The 24499-nt window shown below is 42.5% G+C and overlaps 1 protein-coding gene across 4 annotated transcripts in view; it reads left to right on the forward strand.

The window, feature by feature from the left end:
- ARHGAP28 (Rho GTPase activating protein 28) overlaps positions 1-24499 on the forward strand; it is a 214177-nt gene that overhangs the window by 115525 nt on the left and 74153 nt on the right. For all 4 annotated transcript variants that reach the window (XM_075585329.1, XM_075585325.1, XM_075585327.1 and 1 more), the window contains exons 2-4: positions 11550-11746; positions 16238-16455; positions 22150-22237. In XM_075585329.1, the coding sequence (XP_075441444.1) occupies positions 11578-11746; positions 16238-16455; positions 22150-22237 (475 nt within the window). In that variant the 5' untranslated portion in view covers positions 11550-11577. The remainder of the gene's footprint in view (positions 1-11549; positions 11747-16237; positions 16456-22149; positions 22238-24499) is intronic.

Raw genomic sequence — 24499 nt, forward strand, 5'->3', positions numbered from 1 at the left:
TTGCGGTACACTACTTTGTGCATGTAGATGCTGCGCCCGATCGTCCATACCTCATCAACTGAGAAACTCTCTGCTCTGCCTGAACTCCCGTAATGGCACCCCCCTTGTTGACAATATAATACTCAATGTCAGCCCGGAACCATCGGTCTCGGTTATCTTCGATCTCTCGCATAAGGGGTTCGGGGACATAAGGGTACTCAAACCCATGAGACCTCTTATATTTGGCCGCGATAGCTCTCTCTGCACGGCAGGCCCGGGTCAATTTAGCATATCCCGCCCTACCCGGCAACACCCATGACAGGGGCTCTTCTGGATCCACGGGATCCTCTAATCCCTCGGGACCCTTTGGCGTGATAAAACCTCGCCTAATCTTACCCCACCTCGTTCGCAACTCTTTAAGGTAAGCCTCATCATCAAATTCACCTGCAGCCCACCAATGATCCACCACCCCATCTCTTTCCAGAATGAATCGGGTGCGGTCAAGCCATGCTACATATCCCTCATACAGAGGCGCCCACCATCTAGTCTCCCTGAGCTCCTCCTGACCTGACTCTAGGGACTCCTCTTCTTCGGGCCCCTCAGAAGATACCCCCGAGGTACCTTCAGATGGTGCCGCAATTCCCCGGTGCTGTGACTTATTCCCAATTGTGACACTCATAGCGCCAGGACTGTCACTAGACACCGACACGTGTCGGGAAAACCTCCCTCCTCCCACCGATCCATCATCGGACGTCCCCCAGTCTAGGCTCCCTGTCTGTTCCTCGGAAGTGACCCGGGAATCCCCTGACATCCCTAGATTAGAAGTGAAAACGACTGGGGCAGGGACTTTATCTAAGGCCTTGGGGCTAACTTTGGGAGTTGGACGGGGGTTGGGGATAGGGCCGGACAGTTAGTACTGGCATTGGCAGGGCTACGACCTGCTCCTCGGCAATACCTGGCTCGGCTCCGCCACAAAGTCTCTCCTCTTCACCAGTGCTGGGGCTCTTTACTCTCCGGATTGATCGCCCATTCCTCCTCGACGTAGGCGACCGGCTTCTGCTGCTCGACCGTAGAGGCGTGATCCTTTCCCACTCGACCCCGCTCTGGTCATCAGGAACATTCTCAGTGCACGCACGTGCCTCGCCGCCATCTTGGGTTGGGTCCCCAATCGAGACCTCTTCCTCCACAAGGACATCCGGCAACGCCCTGCTCCTGCGTGATCCCGTCTGGGCCTGGCTCCGCTCTTCCTTGCTCACCACCCCCGGAACCTGTGATAGACACGGCTTTGCCTTGCTACTCCGTAGGGTCGGGGTGGATCGACCTCCATCTGAACCGCTAGTCACCACGCCCATGGGACTCCGCTGCTCGGGTTGTCGCGGTACTGGTGACACTCGACTCCGTGTCTCCACACCACGAGCGATGGCATCTCGCCAAGGCGTACCGCTAGTATGGTACTCTGGCATCAGATCCAGTGCATCCGACAGCCTTGCGCACTCCTTGTCCGAGGACTCTAGCTTCGCATTCGGTCGGGGTATCCCGTTAGGTGATCGCCGATGGGCCCCTCTCATCACCCCGTCGATGAATATGTTTTTCTTTCTTGAAAACCCACCCTGGTCCCGGTTCTTCGGGACCTGTGGTTTCTTGCCATAATGCACCCGGAAGCTCTTCTGCCAACATAGGGACATCTTCCTTGGCTTCCACGGCTTGCACCGGCACAAAAGTCAGCATGGGCCACAGATACTGCAGTCCACAATGAGGGCATTGGGCCACAGTGCCCACGGCTCCGCCCGGCAGTCTGCACTGCAGGCAGAGACACGCCACAGTGTCTACACCCTCTACCCGGAGGATCAGGAAGCCTCCTGGAGCCGAGTAGGGGTGCGTAGTAATGAAGGGACTCTGTTCAATTTGCTCAGAGGCACCAGCCATATTCATCATTGGAGGTACTCTCTTTAAGGGTCTGTACTGCTCACTGGCTCTTCGCAACTGGAGTGCAGGGGCTGGTTTGACAACCCCTCCTCCTACCTTCTCCATCTGCATCTGGTAGAACTGCAAACCACTCCCCCTGGTTGAAACTAGGGGAAGGTCTCGTAGACTTGTAGGCTGACCCAGCACAGGGGCGGAGTGAGTCATAGTCCATGAGGGCGCGGCTCCAGCTTTCGCGTCATACTCCCCAACAGGGTGGGGTTTTCTCGTTGGCGCCAATCCTGGCCAACAATCAGCAAACTGCAAAGTTGCAAGACTTTCTGCAGCTGGCCACGCGGTGTCCCGGGAACGCGGGAACCGCCATCTTGGTTTGTACTGTCTCTTTGATTCACATTTGAGGTAGCGTTTGGTTGTTTGTGTATCGAATGATAAGCAAGTCCATTTCGTTCCTCCCATCTAACAACACTATCGTCCTCGCTGTCCTCGGGATTACTATCCCAAGGGCCTAAGCAGGACAAACACGGTGCAGCCACGGCTTTCACGCCATTCCATAACAGGCTCACAAAAGTCTCTTCTGTACAGTAGCTTGTTCTTCATACTCGCACCGAACAGGTGCGTTCTCTTCCTCAGCCTCCGTCCGCCATCCTGGACCTTCTGCACCTTGCAGATCCTCCATTCTTGCGGTTCTCTCTCGGCCACTGAATATAGGATTCTTGTACATGGAGCTCCGCTCTGCGGGGCAGCTACCACATCGATACAACAAAAATGCCTTGTGCACCACCTTGTGTACTTAACGTAGATCTGACTCGTGTTTGCACTACCTCAGGTTAGGCTCACTCTTTCTGTGTCTACTGTATCTCCTTCCTCCCAGTCTGTGCTCCACATGGTAAGTGGTCTGGAATGGAGACTAGAGTACTCTGGCTCTTCCATGCAGTACTTTGGGCGTCTACCTACTGTTGGCTAGCCTAGCGCGGACCCTTCCAGAATTCCTGCCCTAAGTTACCAGTTTACCCCTTCAGGCGTCCCCCACCAGCGCTACCTCAAGGCAACTAGAACAGCAATAGCCCCCTCTCCAGACCCACTAACCCCCAGCAGGATCCCAGGTCGTCTGTGCGGTCTGCAGCTCCAGCAGCTCCCCAACTACCCCTGGCTCCGTCCCACGCAGCACAAAGTGGCAGCAGACACTCTCCCTGTTTCCTAGTGTGCCTAGCAAAAGCCTGCCCTGTTGACAGATATATATCTCAGCAGCACCTCCAAATGTAACGGGTATTCCCTCCTGTCTGACCCACCCAATCTCACATTGGCCCGTGTGGTCTAACCGGTCCCCATTACGTGATCGTGTATGGTGGTGCACCTGCAAGTAACAGAACTCTTGAGTCTCCCGCACGATGGTATTAGGGGATGTCATCAGGAACAGGTAGCTGAGGTAGTGGGTGCGAGTCCTACCTATATCATGTGCAGCGCCTCCACCTCATCAGGATCTATGCTTCCGCAGGGAGATGGTCCTGGTGAGGAACTCCTTCTCGGTGGTGACTGCCACTGCAGAGTAATTTCACACTCACACAGTGGGGGTATCTTTGAACAGGGCATCTTTATTGACGTACTCGATGAAGTAGACTGCCCCATGCAGCTGTCAGCTCTAGCCGCACATTTCTCCGTGCTGTCCCTTTGCCAGGTACGCCCTCCCAATTGGAGTGGGATCCCCTCTCCCCATAGGGAGATCACCCCTGTGCCAGGTCCCAGGACACAGTGTGGCCTTGACAGGCTTGATCTGTAAACTCGTGCCTCTAGTTACAGCACTAGGGTCACAAAGCTATCCTGCAATCCCTTTCACAGGAGCCAAACACTTTAACAACCACCACTAACTTGACAGTGTTGTGCCTTATATACCTCAGGGGGCAGGCACATCTCTGATGTCACTATCCAGGGACTCACAGCATGCAGCCATCCCATCCATACATAGGTGTGAGGGAAAACCTCCATAACTACTGCTGGCATTCCTGTACTTACCAGGGTTTACTGCCAACAGAGAAGATGTCTGCAGTCCATTATTATGCATGGCTACATATATATCAGAGGCTATTGTAACCCTGTCGTCGCCCCCCCCCAGTCTCTAAGGAAGTGTGAGGGATGCATTGGGGGTTGGTTACAGGTGTGGTGGTGCGTACCTGTGAGGAACAGGAGGGCCTGAGCTTCCCGCGATGTTGTGGGGGAGCCAGGACCGGGCTTCTGGGGTGGTAGCCTCCATATTATCTCATTGGTGCAGCACCTCCATCTTCTATACTCCCAGGGTAATGGGATAGGACCGGTATAGAAGAACCCCTCTGGTCCCAGGGTTATACTCTCCAAATCACACACAGTCTTTACGGGTGCAAAACAGTTTCTTTATTTGACAGGGCAACGATATCCCAACGGTACGGATTTCAGCAGCCACAAAACAATCGCCAGGGCCAAGTATAACCTGCTCAGCTCCCCACGACCACCTCCTCTCCTTCCCTCCAAGTAACTCGGTCGACAGGATGGTCTGAGCTAGGGCGGCAATACCCCGTGGCCCACCCCCGAGGTTATTCCCGGGGTGGGTCTTGATTTCTATTCCCATCACCCCTGGCAGCGGGTTGAGGGCATTGGTCCACCAGTCTATGATTCTATCAGCTCTACTTACAGACGCTGATCGGTTTGGTTCCTCTCGCTCTCAACCGGCATGCTGCGCCGGGGAGCCCGTAGCCTCCCGATACTCCTCGGACCGTTCCGCAGTATTCGTGGCTTACGGCCTAATACTCAGCAGCTGTAGACCCTTGGTCTCTCTGCTCGCTCGAACTCTTCATTAAAGGACCATCAGTCAGAAAGGAACATGGCACACAGCAAACACGAAGAACAACCACCACTCGCCGGAGTGGGCTGCTAAATATAGCGCTAGCCCCTCCCCTCCTGGTGTCAGCAGAACCTCGCTCTTGCTCACGCCTGCAACAGAGTCCAGGCCGACATTTACCATTTGGGTTTGGGCTATGACGGGGGAAAACCCATGATGATTACTGGCGCCTGATCTTAACAGGACTTACCACAGTAGAAGGAAGATAGGTATAGCCTGAGCTGTTTAGAGGGGGCTACACTATCATAAAATATTATTCCTCTTCAGAGGTGTTTGCAAGTTGTAGTATTGAGCTATTGATGCGGTTTTCATATTGCAACAAGACTGGTGAACATAAAAGGCAATATTTCTTAGGTGGTGCTGTACCACAAAACCCATTCTGATGCTGGAAGACACCTTATGGCCCATGAAAATGAATGGGCTGCAAGATGATTTTCAAGCAGTTGAAGCTGTCTTCCGACATAGCCTTGCTTAGTAAATATGGGGGCTATTCACGAAACTCTGCTTTGGAACACATAGAATCAGCCCCTGGCTCTATGTATCAATGCAGAGAAGAGTGTGTTCTGAAGACCTGCACCATTTTTGGATGCCGGTTGCATCAATTGTAAGAAACTTTTTTTTTTTTTTTTACTTTGGCACAGATTGTTTGAAGCCAGAAGGTTAAGGCAAATGAATCTTGGTGGATTTTTTCAAATATAGATTGAAGGGAGAAAAAAAAAGATCTACAGAGGTGCAAAATTTGAGACGTGTTGTTCTAATCTACAGTATGTGTCATGTAAATTTTCCATAACCCTAACTGGAGCAAAGACCTTAGTACCTTGGCTCTTTGCGCCACAATTTGAAAAATAAAAACATGTGAAAAAAAAAAACACATTCATGGTGTATTATATAATACAAATGTTAGTAAAATATAAACGACAATACTATCCTACTCACAATCTTAAATGATGCATCATCATGTTCGGAGGAATGGTAAAACAATGTGTAGGTGCGCCGACGAGTATTCTAAAACTTGCCTTGGAAAATCTGGGGCAATCACCAACAATACCCCAGTAATGCTGCAACATTTTCTGTGACATTTCTGTAGAAAAACTAATAGCCCATCGAATTAACACAGCAGGGACCTCCGTTGTGTTAATCCGATGGGCCATTAGTCTGTCTGCAGAAATTTCACGGAAATGTTGGCAGCATTACCTGAATATTGCCCCAGAAATTCCAAGGCAAGTTTTAGAATACTCGTCGGCGCACCTGTACTCTCACAACACGTTTCAAGAATAATAGTTCTCTTCTAAAACAATACTGGAAAAAACTCTACACTACCTGTAAACTCTGACAGCAGTAGAGCTAATATCATAGTGCATAGCTTGTATACTAAAATATCTTATACTGTTCACAAGCGTAGGGATTCTGTGGTCTCTGCTTGCCTGATCTAATATTTTCCTTTTGAGAGTGGCCATCTCTATATAACAGAAGACCTCAAAGTAGCTTTCTCCAACTCACTTTTATTTCTTTTGGGACTACGTTGGAGAGGTAGGATTTGGAATTGTATTGCATACAAAAAGACATGGGACATTTTAAGAAATGTTGCTAATGCTACGAATATTCAATTATCTTAACAAATGAAAAACACAGTTAACTGCTTATACTGTGTGATCCTCAAAAACAATTTGCTCAACCAAATGTTGATATGTACATTTGAATAGGATGGTACTGTTTACAGAAGTTCCCTTATATTGAACATACTGTAAGGGAATTTATATAGGATTGAAGCAGGGGGTCGCCAGAGCTGAACCCCATCCATTTCCGCTCCGGGGACCCCCTGTTTCTGGAGATACATAATTCCACAGGAGGTGCCAGAGAGCTAGCTGGGGGGTATAAAGTGTAAAGCTCCCACGTCACACAAGCCAATAGGAAGCTGACCCCGATGATGTGACTGCTCCTATTGCAGGAGTTTTGAAAAGCAGCCATTACTTGATCCCTGTAATACCAGCTTTCTCAGCCGGATCAGCTTCCGGCACCTACTACAGAGGTATGTATCTCCAGAAGCAGGTGGTCCCCCTGAAATGAATGGGGTTAATCTACGGAGACCCCCTGCTTCAATCCCGTGTAAAATAAATAAAAACAAATGTTTTAAAAAAAAAAGCATTTGGATTGCCACTTTACCATTAACTCTTCTCCACTAATAGGCATAACCAAACGTCAACACAGTTTTAATGCTTTAAATAGCATAGGGTTACCTTTTTCTAGTCGTTAGTGCTAATGATATGCAAAAAGGAGCGTTCCGAGTAACATCGCATATCGACTAAAGGCCTGTAAGATTGACGCAGGAAATTAATGTTAGGTTATCCAGACCCTGAAATATGGGCGTTGGAGGAGGGGAGAGGGGGAGAGAGGAGATAGGGAGGGGGAGAGAGATACACCTGAGATAACTGTGATATGCTAATTTAAGAAATTTCAATATACTTTGCATATTCTAATTAGCATTTTGCTCAGGTATTTCATGTGTTTTTAGTTTGGTCACAGGTATATCTCTACATGTTTAAAGGAGTGTTTGGGGAGGTATATAAGTCACTGGGTCCTGTTACAAAAATAGTATTCCCCTCTCTGTAATAGAGCTTCTCTCTCTGTGCCTCTCTCATTGTTTTTGCATATAATTAGCTTTGTGGATATGCATCACAAAGTAATCTAACATGATTTGCCCTTATTTTACAGAGCTTAATACATCTGGAACTTTTTCCTTACTTCTTTCTAAACTCACAAAAAAATCATTACAATTATATCCCCAACTTAACCTGTTGCATCATCAGTCTGAACTGCTGTGCTGTCATAGGTATCACCAATACGGTTGTACAACTACACCATGTGTAACTGAAATGCTAATGTGCACGTTTGGCTTTTACAGAGAGCACCAATTATTATTTTTTCATTACTGACTAGAGCCTAATACGAACCAGATGGTTAAAATCACTACCCAGTATTTAAAGGCTCTGGAGGTTGCATTTTTACTTGGTGATGCATTGAAATTAGAAGGTGGATAAGGAAAAAAAGGGCAAAACCATTTCTTCATACAAATGTGATTATTCAGCCATGCTTTATTGTTGACACAATGCCCTGAAGGTTTTTGAACCAGATCCATGAATGTTCATGCCTCACCATCAATTATTTGACCTGTGCTATATTTAACTGATTTTAAAGGAGCAATCATCCATGACCCTAAAGTATGTATACGCATACTTATATATTTTTATATATTTACACATACATTTTTCTTTTCCAGGACGGTTTATGAAAGTCCCTAATTTTCAGAGATTTTTTTCCAAATGTTTTGGGGTTCTTAAAATGGCTACCCATTTCCATATCATAAGGGAAGAGTGGCACTTTAGAAGCTTATGATGCTCATAAAAGGTATAATTATTAAACCAATGTTTCAGTCCAGTCTAGGCCTTTACTTTCTTGATTAGGGCAAATCTGCAGCAAATCAGAGTATCAGCCTTTGTGAAGCAGTCCGTATCAAACACAGGAAGTTTAGCTAAACATATCGTGTTTTGTTGAAACATGAAACGTGCATTAATACCATATAAAAATACTAACACGTTTCATGCCTAATGGTGATGAATCAATGTTTGGCTGACTGCCTCACAGACAATGCGTCGCTGTAGTGTAGTGCAAGCTAGCAAATTGCCACTTCGGGAGTGGTTGTCTTTAGCCACTGCCCACCACCAGCTGAAAACTGAAGGGAAGTTAACAGTGTGTTAACGCTGGTGAAGGGAACCACCTGGTGCACCATTTTATGAGTGACATTCCCTAATAAAGCTTCAGCATATGGTACTGAATCATTGGTTTAAACATTAATGTACATTGTTAGCCTTCAGAGTTTTAACTTTCCTTTGTGATTTAACTCAGAATTTTAGTACCATGTAGATGGGTGTTCTCCCAAATGTTCAATTTATGGGGATTATATATCAATGCAAAAGTCGTGCATATCTGGTAGAAAATGTTCTATAGCGTTCAATTGAATTATGTCTTTTGAAACATGTTGTAGATTTGTTGCCCCAGAATTTCACTAATTTTGCGTAATACGTTGCAGGAAAGTTGGTTTTGATGCATTGCTCTGTTTTCTGTTTGCGTTTTCATTAAACGTACAGTAAAAAGTGTTTCCTACATTTGATGCAAATTGTTACACAGACACCAGGCCGATTTTTTTTTTTTTACACAAGTACAAGATAAAAAAGTGACACACAAAGACGCAGAGTTTGTTATATCTGATTATACAGTAATTGGTTCATCGTGTACCTCCTCCTATTGTCACTCGCTAAATAGCAACACGAGGCACATGGTATAAAACCTGGAGCAGAGACGCTGATACATTGAAGCAAAGAGACGCAAGGTGAAAATAATGCAATTTGCTCCAAATTTGCTTTGACACCTCAGCCTCATAAGGGTATTTTTCATGATTAATTTTTCTGTTTATGTTTTCAGAGCATTTCTTGTGTTTCTAATTATTATTTTTGTTATTGAAACAATTTATCGGTTACAGTAGGTAAGGTACAAGTTGTTAGTGCCCAGAAGACAACTTCTGGCTCTGGAGCACATCTTGCAACCCTTTTAAATGAACAGGCTTTAAAATGTCTTCCACGCTGGAAGATGTCTCGTGGTACACGGTAGCAAACATTGATCTCACTGTCTATAACTGTTGAGGTCACAGAACAATGAGATACCTCAAGACCCCACTTTTCTCAATTCAGTATGATAAACAAAATCACCCTGCAGAGGGGAAGACACGCTATTTTATTCATGACATGGAAAGTATTTCTTGGAATAATTATTTCCATAGTAATCCATTATAACTTGTAAGACAGAGTGTTGCAAGCAATCATTTTAAAGGTGCATGTTTAATAAATTACTTATTGTTGAGTTAATAAAGTTCCATTTATATACTTAACATAACACAGACACTAAATTCGATGTTGGCTAGTCCAGACCAGCAAAACTGCTTTAATAGAAAGAGAAGCCAAGTTGTAAAGGCAAATCTAGAAAACGACAGTATATTTGTTTTCTTCAACCTCTTCAAGAACGTGCATTTCTTTCTTTCTGTATTTGTGGAAGGAACTGGTACACTATCCAAAGTTATAAATGCAAGACGTGTACTTTATAATATACACTGTATATAGGTCTTTTATCAGTCTTCCTGCTATACCATAGGGCAAAACTGGGGCAAAGAGCTACCACTTTTATCATAGAAACAAATCCTATTGCACATCTTACAATTGATTTCTTTGATAAATCCAGGGGTTGTTTGTGCCCCAGTTTTGAATTTGATAAAGACTTCCATGAACAGCCCATAGTCTAAAAATATTACAAACATAAACTCTAGTCAGTGCATACAATATGGAGTTTCCGGTCACTGTGGGCATCTTAACATCCCAAGAGAACCAAAAGTTATTTACAGGGAATTCCTAATTTTATGATTTTGTTTACCTGGCAAATTAATTTGAATCAACCACATTTCTTCATATCTTACTGTACTATTCCAAAGTTACAAACAGACCAGCTAATTGGAATATAAAACCAAAGTCATTATCACACTGTTGATCTGGAGAAATATGTTAGATACCATGTGATAAGAACATGCAATGCAATCTTAAAGTATGGGCTAACTGGGCTGTAGCCAGGGTCCTCGGACCATCCAAGAGCCCCTGATCTTTCAGAGGGTCCTCAAATACTATGGCCCAAAATGTCATTTTAAATTTGTAGTTCTAACTGAACGCAGCAAACGTTAGCTTAATTAACATTTAAAATATATATTGTTGGTGTGATTGCAACAGTATATTGCTTTTCATTTCATGTAAATACATTTCTTAAGTTTAAAATGTAGGCTAAAGATAATGTTTCTACAATATTTTATGGATTAGGTAGTTTAATCGATTTTTTGGAAATTTATTTTTAAAATAACGCACATCAAAAAAACCTAGTACAGCATGAACAATTGGAGGCAATACAGTATTTCCTAACATTAATTTTTTTTTACGGATTTTCCTATCAATGATCATCACAAACTACAAAGGTGAAATATTTTTTCAAACTTATTAACAATGAGCTCTGCAGTTGCTGCTTCAAACAAGATTGAACGTTCTTTCCTTGATGACAATTTAATCAGATATACTTCATAAAATCAAAATTGATGATGTTATTTGTGGCTTTGCAAATAAAAAAAACAGAGAAAAAATGTAGATAAATAAAATGTTTGTGTCTTTAGTAATGCTTGCAGAATTTCATTACAATTTTTGAAAGTTGTTCAATAAAAACATACTGTATTTGTATTTAAATGTGACCTTTGTAGGTGCGCCCCCCAATTTATACATAGCCTAGGGCCCTAGAAATTCTTTTGAAGCCTCTGCGAACATGGATGAGGACGTTTGCTGTTTCCATCATTCCTGTAACTGAATGGTTTGCCAGCAATAAGGGGTAGTCTCAATAAATACAGAACTGGTTTATAGTACAACAAAAGTACACACAAAAAAATGTGTACTACAGCTTGAAGTGTGTTTTTGTTTTTTAACAGCTGCATGAAATATTTTACCTTCCATTGTGATAGTCCCAAAAATATTTCTATTACACTGCTATTTTCTTATGTTTTCCATAGAGTTCTTTATGTATGTTAATATTACCATCAGTCACTGCTGTATTCTTTTTGGCTCAAATTACTGGCAAGCAACAAAGGTGCTATTATTATTACATTGGTTCATTTTTACATTCAATTATAATTTTTATCTTCCAGAAAATCTCAGTGCCAGAGAATCAACAGAATGCTTTCAAATGAATCCTTATACAAGCCCTTGTTCAACCGCTCCATCTCTGAAAATTCCATGGACAGCTCATCAATGGAAGACTTTTGGTGTGAAGTTAAAAGCATCAAAGAAAGCAGTGAAGAGGGTCAGGACGATAGCATGTTAATGGAAGTGAAACCTGCAGATGGTAAGGCTGTCAGTACTGTAGCGAATCATATGTCAGCTGGGTTTTCAATTTATCATGTGTAGCCAGGTCACCCGATGGCTACTATACTGCCCTTGGGCTGGCAGTAACCCCTGGTACAATCAAGTTGCCAGTAGTTAGTATGGGGTTCCCCCCTTCCTTTTGGTACTACACTTGAGTGACAGCAGAGGGTGGTACATCCTATTGTAGCTGGGATAACGGGGTGCCCGCCTTCTGGCTGTACTTAAGAGCAGGACCGCCCTAAAGTTAGTAGTTCCTTCCCCCTCTGAGGAAGGCAGATCACAAAACTGGGAGCCTGAGATTGAGCCTTCCCAAGAGTGAGTGTGGACCATACCTCTGCCTCTGCTAGGGAGGTGGGGAAGAGCTAGGATGGCTGCGGGTGCCCTTGGCCTGTAGTGTCAGTCCATGTATCATCATCCAGTGATAGCTGTGAGACTATATTGGGCAGATCCTGCCTTGTTCCTGTTACTGCAGAGTATAGTAATAAATCAGTTCCTGTTTGCAATATACCTCCTGCCTGGTGTGTGACCTTACTGGGGGGAGAGGTAATAAGTTCTACCGTGGGAGATCACCTTCAGTTCCTGGAGTCTACGGCAGATGGAGGCCATGCACTGCTAAAGAGATATGTGGGGAATGAACCCCAGAAGTCTGTACCTGTGTCCCCACTACCACAGGCAGACGACTCAGCCCTCCTGTTGCCAGCAGGTATATGCACCACACACCCTGGAATGGCCCCTATCTGCGATTGGGTTGGGGAAACACCGTTACACATGTTTAAAGAAAACATCCAACGTTATTGGGTCGCGGCCAATTCACCACTGCTTCTATCTTCCGGGGTCAGTAGATATTCCTTCTGCAGAGACAATATGGCCCACATAGGTCACCGAGGTGCGGCAAAACCGACACTTATCCATTGACAGCTTGAGCCCTTCGCTGAGTCGATCCAGTACTTTCATCAACCGCTCTTCAGGCTCCTCCAGCGTCTTCCTGAATACTATAATATCATCCAGATACACTAAGCATTCCCTGGGGTTCATATCCCCAATTGTCTTCTCCATTAGACGCTGAAAAGTGGCTGGAGCATCGCATATCCCTTGTGGCATGCGTGTGAATTGCTAAAACCCTAACGGGCACACGAAAGCTGTCTTCTCCTGATCTTCAGAGTTCATTGGCACTTGGTAGTACCCGGACCTCAGATCCAACACAGTGAACCACTTGTTCCCCGACAGGGCATTTAAAAGATCTTCAATCCGAGGAAGGGTATACTGATCTGGCACAGTACGATTATTCAAAGTTCTGTAGTCCACACATAGCCGTACTGACCCATTCTTCTTCCGCACCACCACGATAGGCGATGCGTATGGGCCCATCTTGCCACAGCTGAAACACTGGACATTTCTCCTTGCGGAACTGTTCCTAAGAGCAGGGGAAAATCTTCCGCGGTCAACCTCATATTCATCAGGCTCCTCCTTTTCTCGACTCACTTCCCCGTCTGGTTTCGCTCTAGCCTCTCCTTTCTTAGCTTCCTTGGAGGGAATCCCCGTTTTCTTGGCCGTACTCAAATCCCGACCTAACAGCACAGTTTCATGAGCCTGTACTCGGTCCATAAGTTCATCAAAAGACAAGGCTTGACCCCCTTGACATCCTCTGACTCTTACGGCTTCCGGGTGTAACAATAGGAGTCCCCTCAGGAGCTGCGTTGTTCTAAAACCATTGGCGTCGGACTTGCACACTACTTTCTTCTTCACTAACGTCCAGAGATCCAGGTGAACTCATCGAAGGAATACTGACACCATTTCTCCTTTATTCTGGACCAGGGCGTGGAATTTAGCCATCAGAGTAAAGCTGTTCACGGGTGTACCATAGGCCTTGATGAGCGCATGCAGCATGGCTTGGGAATTGGCTTCAGGGTGATCATCCCGGCAGCTCTGTAACATATGCGAAGCGGGCGGACGCAGGCATTCCACGATCCGCTGTCGCTTTACGGCCTCTGTGCAGTTCCACTCTGGCAGCACTTGTTCTGTGTGATTCTTCCATTCTTCAAACTCGGCTTCGTCTAAGGGGGTAGGTTGAATCCCTGAAAATGCTTTAAGTTTGCGATATTGTTGTGACTGTGCGGAGTAAAGGAGTGCATCCGCCAGCTGGAGGGTGAACACATTGGGTGGAGAGCCACCACTAGGCCTGGATGCGGGGTGGTGTGTAGGGGATGACAAGAACTAAGAGTCCTTCAACTGAGTGTGCTGACTGACAGGGTCTGGTGCAAACGTGACACGGGACCCAGGCATCTGAATGGCGGTATTGACCGGCCACGCTGGGGATAAGGATCTCTCCGTTCCGGATGCCCGGAGTGGGGGGTCGAGAGCTGACGGCGTGGTAGCTCTGGATAAACCAGCGGGCAACTTTCCCCTGACAGGGCATTTAAGACCAGGGCGTGGGGAATAGTCTCGTGACAAAGTTCAGAGGTAGTTTCCAGCAGGAGCATCTTATACTCAGGGGAGTCTTTGTCATATGTGTGAGCTACAATCTTGGCGGTGGCCAGGGCTGGTGACTTCTGTATTTGATCAGATACTGAGAGTACCGGGGTAAGGCTGGGGACACTTGGCACCGCAAGGCCCACTCGCGGACCTCCTGCCGTGAAGGTATAGACATTTTTAGCGATAATTTGTGAATCTACTTGGGCACCCCAGGTCTGAGCTCTCAGCAGCGCCTCCAAATGTAGCCCTCTTTCCTGCTGATATAGAGAGACTACTAATGCTGTATATACCTGCTGGCTCAGAGAGATCTGGGCCTCCGCTAACTGGGAGCCTGGCGTAACAATATGTACTTGACAGCGCCTCCACTTTCCCAGGATCCCCAATAAGTAAGATTCCCCTGGACAAGAATAATGATAATAATCCACAACATTGTAACCTTTTACTATTAATTGAATGCAGAGCATGAACATACACATATCACCCGTATAACCACAGTGCATACATATATATAGCAATGCAATAATTAGATATCAGTGGCCTTGCCACACTCCACCTTGGAATAATGTCCTTTACCCACCACCGTGTGCGCCCACACCGTGTCCAATGTACTGGACCAGTCCCTTGGTCACTTAACCCTCAGTGTCCCCAAAGAACCCTCCCCAAGGCGGGATCAGCGCCTGTAGGTACCGGTGTTGGTGCACTTATATACTACCTTCCGACCGCTCCAGCAGCCGGTAACAGTACTTCGCAAAGGATCCGCCGATCCAGCGTAGTCTCTCACGAGTAGTTGCTTGACAGCTTGATCCCAAACCACTGGCAGCACAGCAGAATACTGTGTCCCTGTCTGCTACTACAGTATAGGGTATGCTGTCCCTATCTATGGCTGTTCCCTGCAGTACCACAAGCTGGTGGTGACTCAGGGTCTGCAATAGGGCCTAAGGGGAATCTCTGGCCTATGCAGTGGGTCACTGACTGCCTGCAACACACACCTCCTCTCCCCTTGCTCCTCCAGGACCCTCTGCTAGCGTGGTCTCTCCCCCACACTTCTCTTTCCTGCCAGCAATCCCTGCACTCCTATTCGTTCCCTGGTGTCATGTGGCTCTGCTGAGGCTCATGGGAATTGTAGTCCCACCGCAGAGCCTCCTCACTATTAGCCAGCCGTTCGCGCGCTTACACTGCACATGCGCGACCTACCAGGGGCGCCCCGCCGCACATCTGCACTGCGCATGCGCAACGATCAAACATGGCGGCGCCCTATGCTTTCTGGGCCGCCACAGAGCCTCCGAAGCACTGGAGCGCTCCCTGCTCTGCCCCCACCCTCCTGAATTGCCAGCGTGTCTGCCACTCGTCACTACAGCAACCGCAACGGAGGTACAACGGGGGGGCAGGGGAACACCACTACATATACTGTATATGCCCTTTTATCTCCTTATGATGACATCAATAGTCACAAGATACTACATCACATACTGGGGAAGGACAATACCAGAGTGATCCCACCCAATTAACCCATTAAAGCTATTAACTCCTTTCACTAATTAATAGTCTCCTGAAGGGAAGCAATAAATAAAATATTAGCCTTGTTTTCCATTATATGCAAAGGACACATTTACACTCTTCTTTTGAACTTGCTACATCCATTTAAGTTCCCTCAGTAAGTCTTTTTGATATTCATTTACTAAATCATTTTTTTAAAATATTAATTGTTATTGTTTTACTTCGTTAAATAAAAATATTTGTGTTCCTTTCTAAGTGTTTCATAGGTGTTAAATACAACCCCTTGGTTATAGGAAATAAATAACTAAAAAAATATAGCTCTTCACTACTCATGCTCACTACTGTAATTGCATACTTGCCCATATTTACTAAGAGGTGCTATTCCATAAAACATCTGATGCCAGAAGATGTCTTATGGCACAGAATGATTAGCAAATATGGGCTACAGTGTTCTCACTAATACTTTTACAGTAACTTGCATACATTGTATTTTTTTTTACAGAAGGAGAGCTGGAAGCAGAATGGTTGCAGGAAGTCGGTTTGTCTACACTCATCTCAGGCACTCAAGAAGATGCTGGGCAGGCGTTGTTGTCCACATTAACACGAACTCAAGCAGCTGCTGTACAAAAAAGATATACCACCTATACTCAGACTATGAGAAAAAAGAACAGACATACAGTGAGGGATGTACGAGATATCTTTGGGATTAATGACTCTTCAGTAAGTACTGTGCTACTTTTATAAAACAAGAGTTTATAACAAAACACACCAATAATATAGGACCAAAATAGGACAGTATTTAGGTCACTTTTTCCAGTTAATTGAAATATTTGGCACTGGAAGATGTATGTTATGGCATAGCATCGCTTATTAAATAGGACCCTACAGCTATCAACGTTTGTATCTACCTTTTGTGATTCAATCCAGAGCAACAAGCATGTTTTGCAGCATCAAGGGTTCAAGGGAGGAGTGGCTCAGTGAGTAAAGACACTGACTGGCACTGAGTAAAGACACTGACTGGCACTGAAAAGCAGGGGAGCCTGGTTCAATTCCCGGAGTCGGCTCCTTGTGATCATGGGCAAGTCACTTTATCTCCCTGTGCCTCAGGCACCAAAAAACATAGATTGTAAGCTCCACAGGGCAGGGACCTGTGCCTGCAAAATGTCTCTGTAAAGCGCTTTGTAAAACTAGAAGCGCTATACAAGAACATGCTATTATTATTATAAATTGACCGTTTACAGTATTGTTATTCAACTAAATTGGGCTTTTTGATATCCTTTGTGCCTTTTACCACTGCTATATTCAAAAATTCTCAATATAGCGTACAAGCTATTTAAGAGATAACAGTTGCCTGCGAGACAAAGACTGATTACAGAAGGCTTACAGTAATTTCTTCCAATGAGAAACCCTTATTTGCTGATTTGCATTAAGATATGAAAAAATATTTTGTAGCTTTTTCATAGTTCGTTTTATCTACATAGCTTGCATTGTCTTTTAAGTTGTTCTTTTTAAAATAAAACGTGCATCTCATGTGCATGCACTAATACAGTACTTAACAGTTACATTTATTATACAAAAAGTAGACACATTACTGGCTTCAAAGTCTCCTGGCTGCAACTTTCACAAAATAACACCAGCAGATTGAGAAAAGTACTGTACCAATGAGATGTCTGTTGTGTGCTTTGCTTTCTTAAATCTGGTGCTTGGTTCACACCGATTTTTGCCCTCGTTTTGCAGCTGCAAGACTTTTATATGTAACCCCATTACAGCAATTGCAGGAAGAGTTAGCACGGGCCTCAGCATGTGTGCTGATAATCTGCCTACTCAGAACATCATGCTTTATGCTATAATGCATTTGGCAGCACCAAGACCGAAACAACGCATTATGTATTTACATTTAAAAATGTAATTGTGTGCTCAGAGACCATTTTAAGTGGAAATGTAATTTAAATAAGATTAATATAATAACTCTGATCATTAAGTAATTTATCAAATTCTCCTAGTTGTGAATTGAGGCAGTACTTGTGTGAAAGAAATAGCACCACATTTGTTGAGGACAGAACTCGCAAAGCTTTAAATATGGCTTTTTGCCTCGCTGTTTGATACATTTTTGTCCACATTTTACACCAAAGGAATTATGAGTAATATCCACCTCTGTCAGTTTAGTTGCTGTTCTATCAAACTGTATGTGCAAAAAAAGAAAGTTTAATTGTCTTAAATAATTCTAAATTGCTGAAGTAATCTCTTCTCATTTCACCCTATGAGTCCGTTATGCAATTAGGTAGCAAGATCGGGAATAGGATTTGGGACCTCAAATTAAAAAGCTATCAAATGTATTTATTAAACATATAAAATTCTGAAATAAAGATTTAATTTGGTGATGATGGGTAGCTGGGTAAATACGTTCACCATTTCATGGCACAGTATTACTTGGCTAAGTGGGCTCAATGTCAAAGATAGAGACCCGCTGATCTTGGAACTGCAACATCTTTTTTTGGTCTGACAATCAAAATACATTTTTCTGCGCACCTTATAATTAACCAACTACACTGACCCTGAGTATTTCAAAATAAGAGCAGTCATCCTCAAGGCACCTGCTCAGAAGACCTTTAACAAGTGATATAGTTATCGCTCTTTAGTGAATATACCTCTCTCTATAAACACGTTAGTGAGTGCTGCTTTCGTTGTCACACAGAAACTTGAAAAAAGACATTAGACAAGGACCATTTAATCTATCTAAACTGCCGTTTTTTCACAGACAAGAGGCTTATATTCATTACTTTCTGTTATGGCACCATATGTCATATGTCACGGAGTAGATAGTTATAGATGCTCATTTAAAGTAATTCTCCTTTACACTCACGCTTGAATTTATCAAATGCTAAAAATGATTTTAAAAAATGGTTAAATTCCGGGATGGTTATTTATGTAATCTGGTGTCAAAATGGGGGGTGAAAATGTGGGTAAAAGGACTAAACGGTTACGTAAATAGTAAATACAGTTGCAAAGCTTTTTAAAAGACTCTTTCTGCATTAGTACTGTATATTTTGTTATAGGTGAGTTTGAGACTTCCTCTATAAGGGACAGTCAGCCTTAAACATCCAATACCTGTTTTTTTTTGTATTTGTGTATTTCTTATAAATAGCTATAAATATAGGACCCAAAAGATCATTTATAAGTATCTATGTAATGAATTCTAGTTTCAGTAGCTTACTGCACTGTGAATTTGTTACCAAAGGTCAAGAATTCAAGGAACATTATTTGTAAATGTAACAGGAAGCCCTGGCAGAGGAAATCCGAAGAGTAAGACACTAGAGAACAAAAATTTGCTTCCTCCTGCGGACCTTTTCCAAATGCGAACACTAAACAAATCTCTTCATTTAAACAACTCTGAATGGTCAAATCAAAATTAGAAGTGTAATTTCGGCAAGCAAGGAAATTAGCTTAGTTTGTCAGCATTGAGTGTTTATGTCAAACTCATTAACACGTGATATTTTGTGTTGTGCTATGCAATTTAATTGCTTCTACAAGTAATTAATTCAGCTTTACATTAACCATCATTCAACCGTTCTTTAGTGGTAATTCAATACACTTTAGATGCTGACACAATTTAAGAGGTTAGAAAAAGTTGAAGGAACATATTTTATTTTGTTTTAAATTGAAAAAAAATCATGAGGCCTTTTTAATACAAACAATTTGTAATGTAATAAAAAACTGAGGTCAGTAAAACCCCCACATAAAATGTACTGTTACTCTGTTTACGCTTAACAACTTTGCTGCCAGCAGGGCCAGCAATACATTGCACAGACCATGTGTAAGTATATATATATATTTATATATGTGTGTGTATATATATATATATATATATATATATATATATATATATATATACGACTTTTGTAGTGTGTGATTGTAAACAACAGTAGACATTTAAAAGCCACTTAGGTCTCATTTACTTTGAGTAACCTTTGCATCTCAATCCCGCTGATTCCCATTATCGGTCCTCCAGGCTTTACATATAATGGCCTTTTTACTAAGTGCTTCAAATTGTTCTGTGTGCTCAAAAAAGGGGAAATTGCATCAAAATCATCCACCAAGATGAACCTGGCGTAAACCCTAAAAAGTCTGTTTTAGTTTAGGGGGTTATACACAAAGCAGCGATAAGTGTTTTTAAGTGAGATAAATGCTTTATGGTGCAATTTATGGCGCAATTTTTTTAGCAATGACTGTGTTTTGATGATTAAAAGCCTTTTAAGAGCGATACTGCAGTGTTATTGTTGCTTTGTGAATCGCGCTGCACGCAATATTGAGAAATAAAGGAATTTATCTCACTTAAAAACACTTATCACTGCTTTGTGCATAACCCCCTTAGTGTATGTTTTAATTGCTAAGCATCAACCAAAAATGTATTTGACGCTGCACTGATTATATATAGGTTAATAAAAACATATGACCAATTCGTTGTTTGAAACAATAAAATATGCATCATGTATGAAATCACATAACGACCAATATACATATAATACACATTTTATGAAGGTTTGTACTACTTTTTTAAATAAAAATTGTGACGCACAAAAAATTTTATCTAATATGATTTTAGTACTTAGTATTTAGGTCTCATAGTAAATTAGCAGAGCTCCTTATCTTTTTCTTCCTCACGACTGTCTCGTTATCCTTTCCTCTTGATTGTACTTTGTTTTATTGCAACATTATAAGTCCTTATTCTTATATTCATCCTTCTACGCTTTCCTGGCCTCTTTCTTCTCATTTCCTCTTCCTACCAAGGGACCATTTAAACAATAAAAAAGGATTGAAGCAGGGGTTCTGCGAAGCTGAACCACGTTAATTTCAGCTCTGGGTACCACCTGCTTCCATAGATACTTACGTTCGTAGGGCGTCGGTATCTCTCTGCTTTTTAAATGTACTGCATCACGTGGGCCAATAGGATGCAGCAACGGATGACATCACGGCTTTCTATTCGCCATTTCATTAGCCTCAAATAACGCTGCTACCTGCAATTCCTATGGAGGTAAGTTTCTGGGAAGTAGGCAGTTCCCGGCGCTGAGATTAATGAGGTTCAGCCCCAGAGTCCCCTGCTTCAAACCTATTTAAAAAATTGGTCCCTTGGAGTACCTTTTTAAACTAGTGTGATAAGGAAGGGAGGTATATGAATTGGCTTCCAGAAATGAATTTGCATGGTCCAGGACAAACACAGCTCCATTTTAATTTCCATATTAAATACATTTTCAGGTTCATGCTAGCTAAACTTGTAAAGCCTCATTTTGTATCTGATGGTAACTTCTTTGTTTTATGGGCTTGAGGCAAAGAAATGTAAAGCACCAAAAGTCTAGCTACAGATGGCTGAGTTTTAGTTGTCACATTCTTCAAAGATCAGTTTCAGAACTGTTGTTTTCATGAGTGCAAAAGCCAGATCAGTCCCCTAGTGCAGGGGTTCTCAACTCTAATCCTCAAGACCCCCCAACAGGTCTGTTTTTAAGAATATCCCTGCTTGAGCACAGGTGACTCAATCAGTTGCTCCCTGCTTCAGCACAAGTGATGCAATCAGTGGCTCAGATGAAGACTGAGCCACTGATTGAGTCACCTCTACTGAAGCAGGGATATCCTTAAAACCTGACCTGTTGACAGGGCTTGAGGACCTGAATTGACAACCTCGGATCTAGTGTTTCCTGCTTCCTGACCAGTAACTCACTATACAAAGCTATATCACTCTTTTACTACATAATCCACAAACTCTTGTATTAAATTTGCAAACTGTCTTTACGGTACATGAACCCAAGCACTTTGACCTGCTATTTTTTAGAAAGTTAAAAGTTGCATCTTCATACAAGTCTGTTTATTTCCATTAGTGTATGCAGTATTTGCATTTATACATTGCATGTGCTTTGTTGTGTTATTTATCATAGAGCAATCTAAAAAGCCTATTTATCAAGGTCTAACAAAAGTATGACAAGATTTCCATAACTTGCACGTGTTGTAAGTGTTGTAGCTCTTGAGAGTTCTGCCAACTGTTATGCTTTATGTCATACTATAATCATGGCCATATAATTCAATTAGAACTTTGAGATTCTATTTCATCTGTTATTTCTTCCAGGTTTTCATGTATTATCAGCTGGTTGGAATTCAGCTGGAAAAGTTAGGTACTTTGAGATTTAAATGTATATATTTTTGTTACTGAAGAATAGTGTCAAAATTGGAAATCTACATTACATATATCAAAACAAACTGACTTAAATCGCATCCACTCTGCTTCCAACAAATGTGTTTTTCTGCATTTTGCCAATTGACAACCAATTTCCACTTAGTGAAGTTGAAATGAATTACTGTTACAAAAACATTTCTGTTCAATGTTATATTGTTTGTCAGCTATCATCTTAATCTTGTTTATTGCAGCCAAAGTTTGAGCCTGTCCCTGTGTCGCCTATGCCATCAAATGGGGTACAGCTACCAGTGAAGAAGCCCATTTGGAAATCTGTTCATTGTAAGTAGGATTCCAAATATTACTTAGATTACCTCTGCAATAGAAAAATTGTTTAGCTTCACCAAAAATTAAATGGTAAAACCACAAAAAAGCACTGGCCGCTAAAGTTCACTGTTATCAATATTAAGGGAAGTTAGGGGAAATTAGCAAATTGTAATCAATCACAATATCAGGAATCTGATTTTCCTCAAGATAAAGTGGTTCTGAACGGCCTACATGAAGATGTGGGATAAATCCCAACAGGAACTGCCAATTTTGGTTTAATTATCCTTGCCTTCCTCCTTCACTCTGAGAGTGAATGCAGTCATATTGAGAGCCAGTTTGCTCTTTGTGAGTTTTTGTATGAGTGTATCTGAGTGAGTTTGTTCTGCATGTATCGGCGTTAGAGTTGACAGAATTTCTTCAAATTTGCATTGCAAAGTTTCTTGCGTTTTTTTTTTTTAAAGTTCCCATTATCAGAAAAAAAATGTTTACGTTTACATTGCTTGTGAATTCATAAAACTAAACTTAATGTAAATGCAAGATTTTAACCAGATTACCCCAAAATGTGGGGAAATGGCAGTACTGTATATGAAGAGCCATGTGACCTCATGCCATTTGCTTGTGTTAGAATTTGCAATACATATTGACTTTTGAAGCAGCAAAACATGTGAAATCTTATGTTTTTTTTTTTAAATAAACCAGTTCTGTAATATTAGTTAATAGTGACTGTTTAAAAAAATGATTATTCAACTCTTAATGCCATTGTAATGCATTTTAAAGCAAGATCTTTGCAACACTTTCCTGTTTGTGATAATTTGTTGCCAATGTTCCCAGCAGTTTGAGTTGTAAACTGGAGCAATAGATAATGTTACCTTAGTAATATAAGGATACATTGTGTAGCTGCTGAGTTACAATGACTGAAGGACTGATTTAAACTGAAAGGCGGCCATTATGTTAGGCACACAATTAGGATTTTTACAAATTTATAACAGAAGCACAAAACCATTGCTAGCATAGGTAAGAAGGTAGAATTATACGTTGTCACATGCTTTACAAATACAAATTAGAAAAAAAGAAGAAAAACGGGGGAAAGTAGTATTGCTGCTTTTTAATCCTTGGCAAGATTTTTGCTAGGTTTGTTTTCGCTAAATGTTTTATGAAAAATATATTCCAGCATTTCACCTAATTCCCCAAATTTCTCAAATAAAAATGCATATCTCTAATCTAAAATAGGTGTGTATGTATGGATAACGGTAGAGAGAATGTTTCTATGAGTAGGAATGTATGTAAGTATGAGTTCACATATGTATTCATGAGAAGATGCTTGTAGAAGCTCCTATGTATGAACGAGTGCACACCCTATTATACATTTTGTCTAGAATAGCCCTATAGTGGACCCCTACAATTGGTTGCCCTCTGTGAACCCTAAATACACCAATCTGACACTAAAGATTTACGGTCAAGTGGAAATCACACAGAGGAGGGACTACACATACTGATGCAGCGGCCGTTATTCGAACACATCTCGGCACTGATTTTGAGCTCTCTGCTGTTCCCCGCGCAGCATGAAACGCGGCTAATCGCCCCAGGCACCCGCGCTTATCGCGGATGTTTTGTTTGAATTTCATGGATTCTGTTTCTTCGTTTGCAATAAAATGGATGAATTGTAATGTGAACCCAAGTGATTTGAATAGGCGCTAAAGATCTCAATGAAGGAAATGTGATGAAAAAATAACATAAAAGTGTGTATCCCAAAATACAATACTTCTCAACCTTCCAGGGAATATGCAGAGATTCCCTATAAAAGCAGTCTTGGTCCGGGGGGAGAAGGGAGCGATTGAACCAGGAAACACACCGAAAAATAAAAAATAAAAACAATAATAGTGCAGTATGTCAATACAATCAGGGATAAAAAATATATTATCTTGGCTCTGCAGAAATTCCTACTTACGACACGTAGGATAAAGGTAAGCAGTGTTCTGACTCAGTCAGTATAGATGAGATGAGGTTCAATTTCCAATGCAGGAAAAGGAATCAGGATCAGGAGACTTTTAAACGGGGTCCCTGCGATCTGTACCATTAGTCCGTTTATATTTTACATGCACATTCCATCCGGTTGGGATCCGAGTATACTACAGTGACATGGTCCCCGTTTAAAAGTCTCCTGATCCTGATTCCTTTTCCTGCATTGGAAATTGAACCTCATCTCATCTATACTGACTGAGTCAGAACACTGCTTACCTTTATCCTACGTGTCATAAGTAGGAATTTCTGCAGAGC

The sequence above is a fragment of the Ascaphus truei genome, chromosome 2 (assembly GCF_040206685.1).
Source record: "Ascaphus truei isolate aAscTru1 chromosome 2, aAscTru1.hap1, whole genome shotgun sequence".
Classification (NCBI taxonomy): domain Eukaryota; kingdom Metazoa; phylum Chordata; class Amphibia; order Anura; family Ascaphidae; genus Ascaphus; species Ascaphus truei.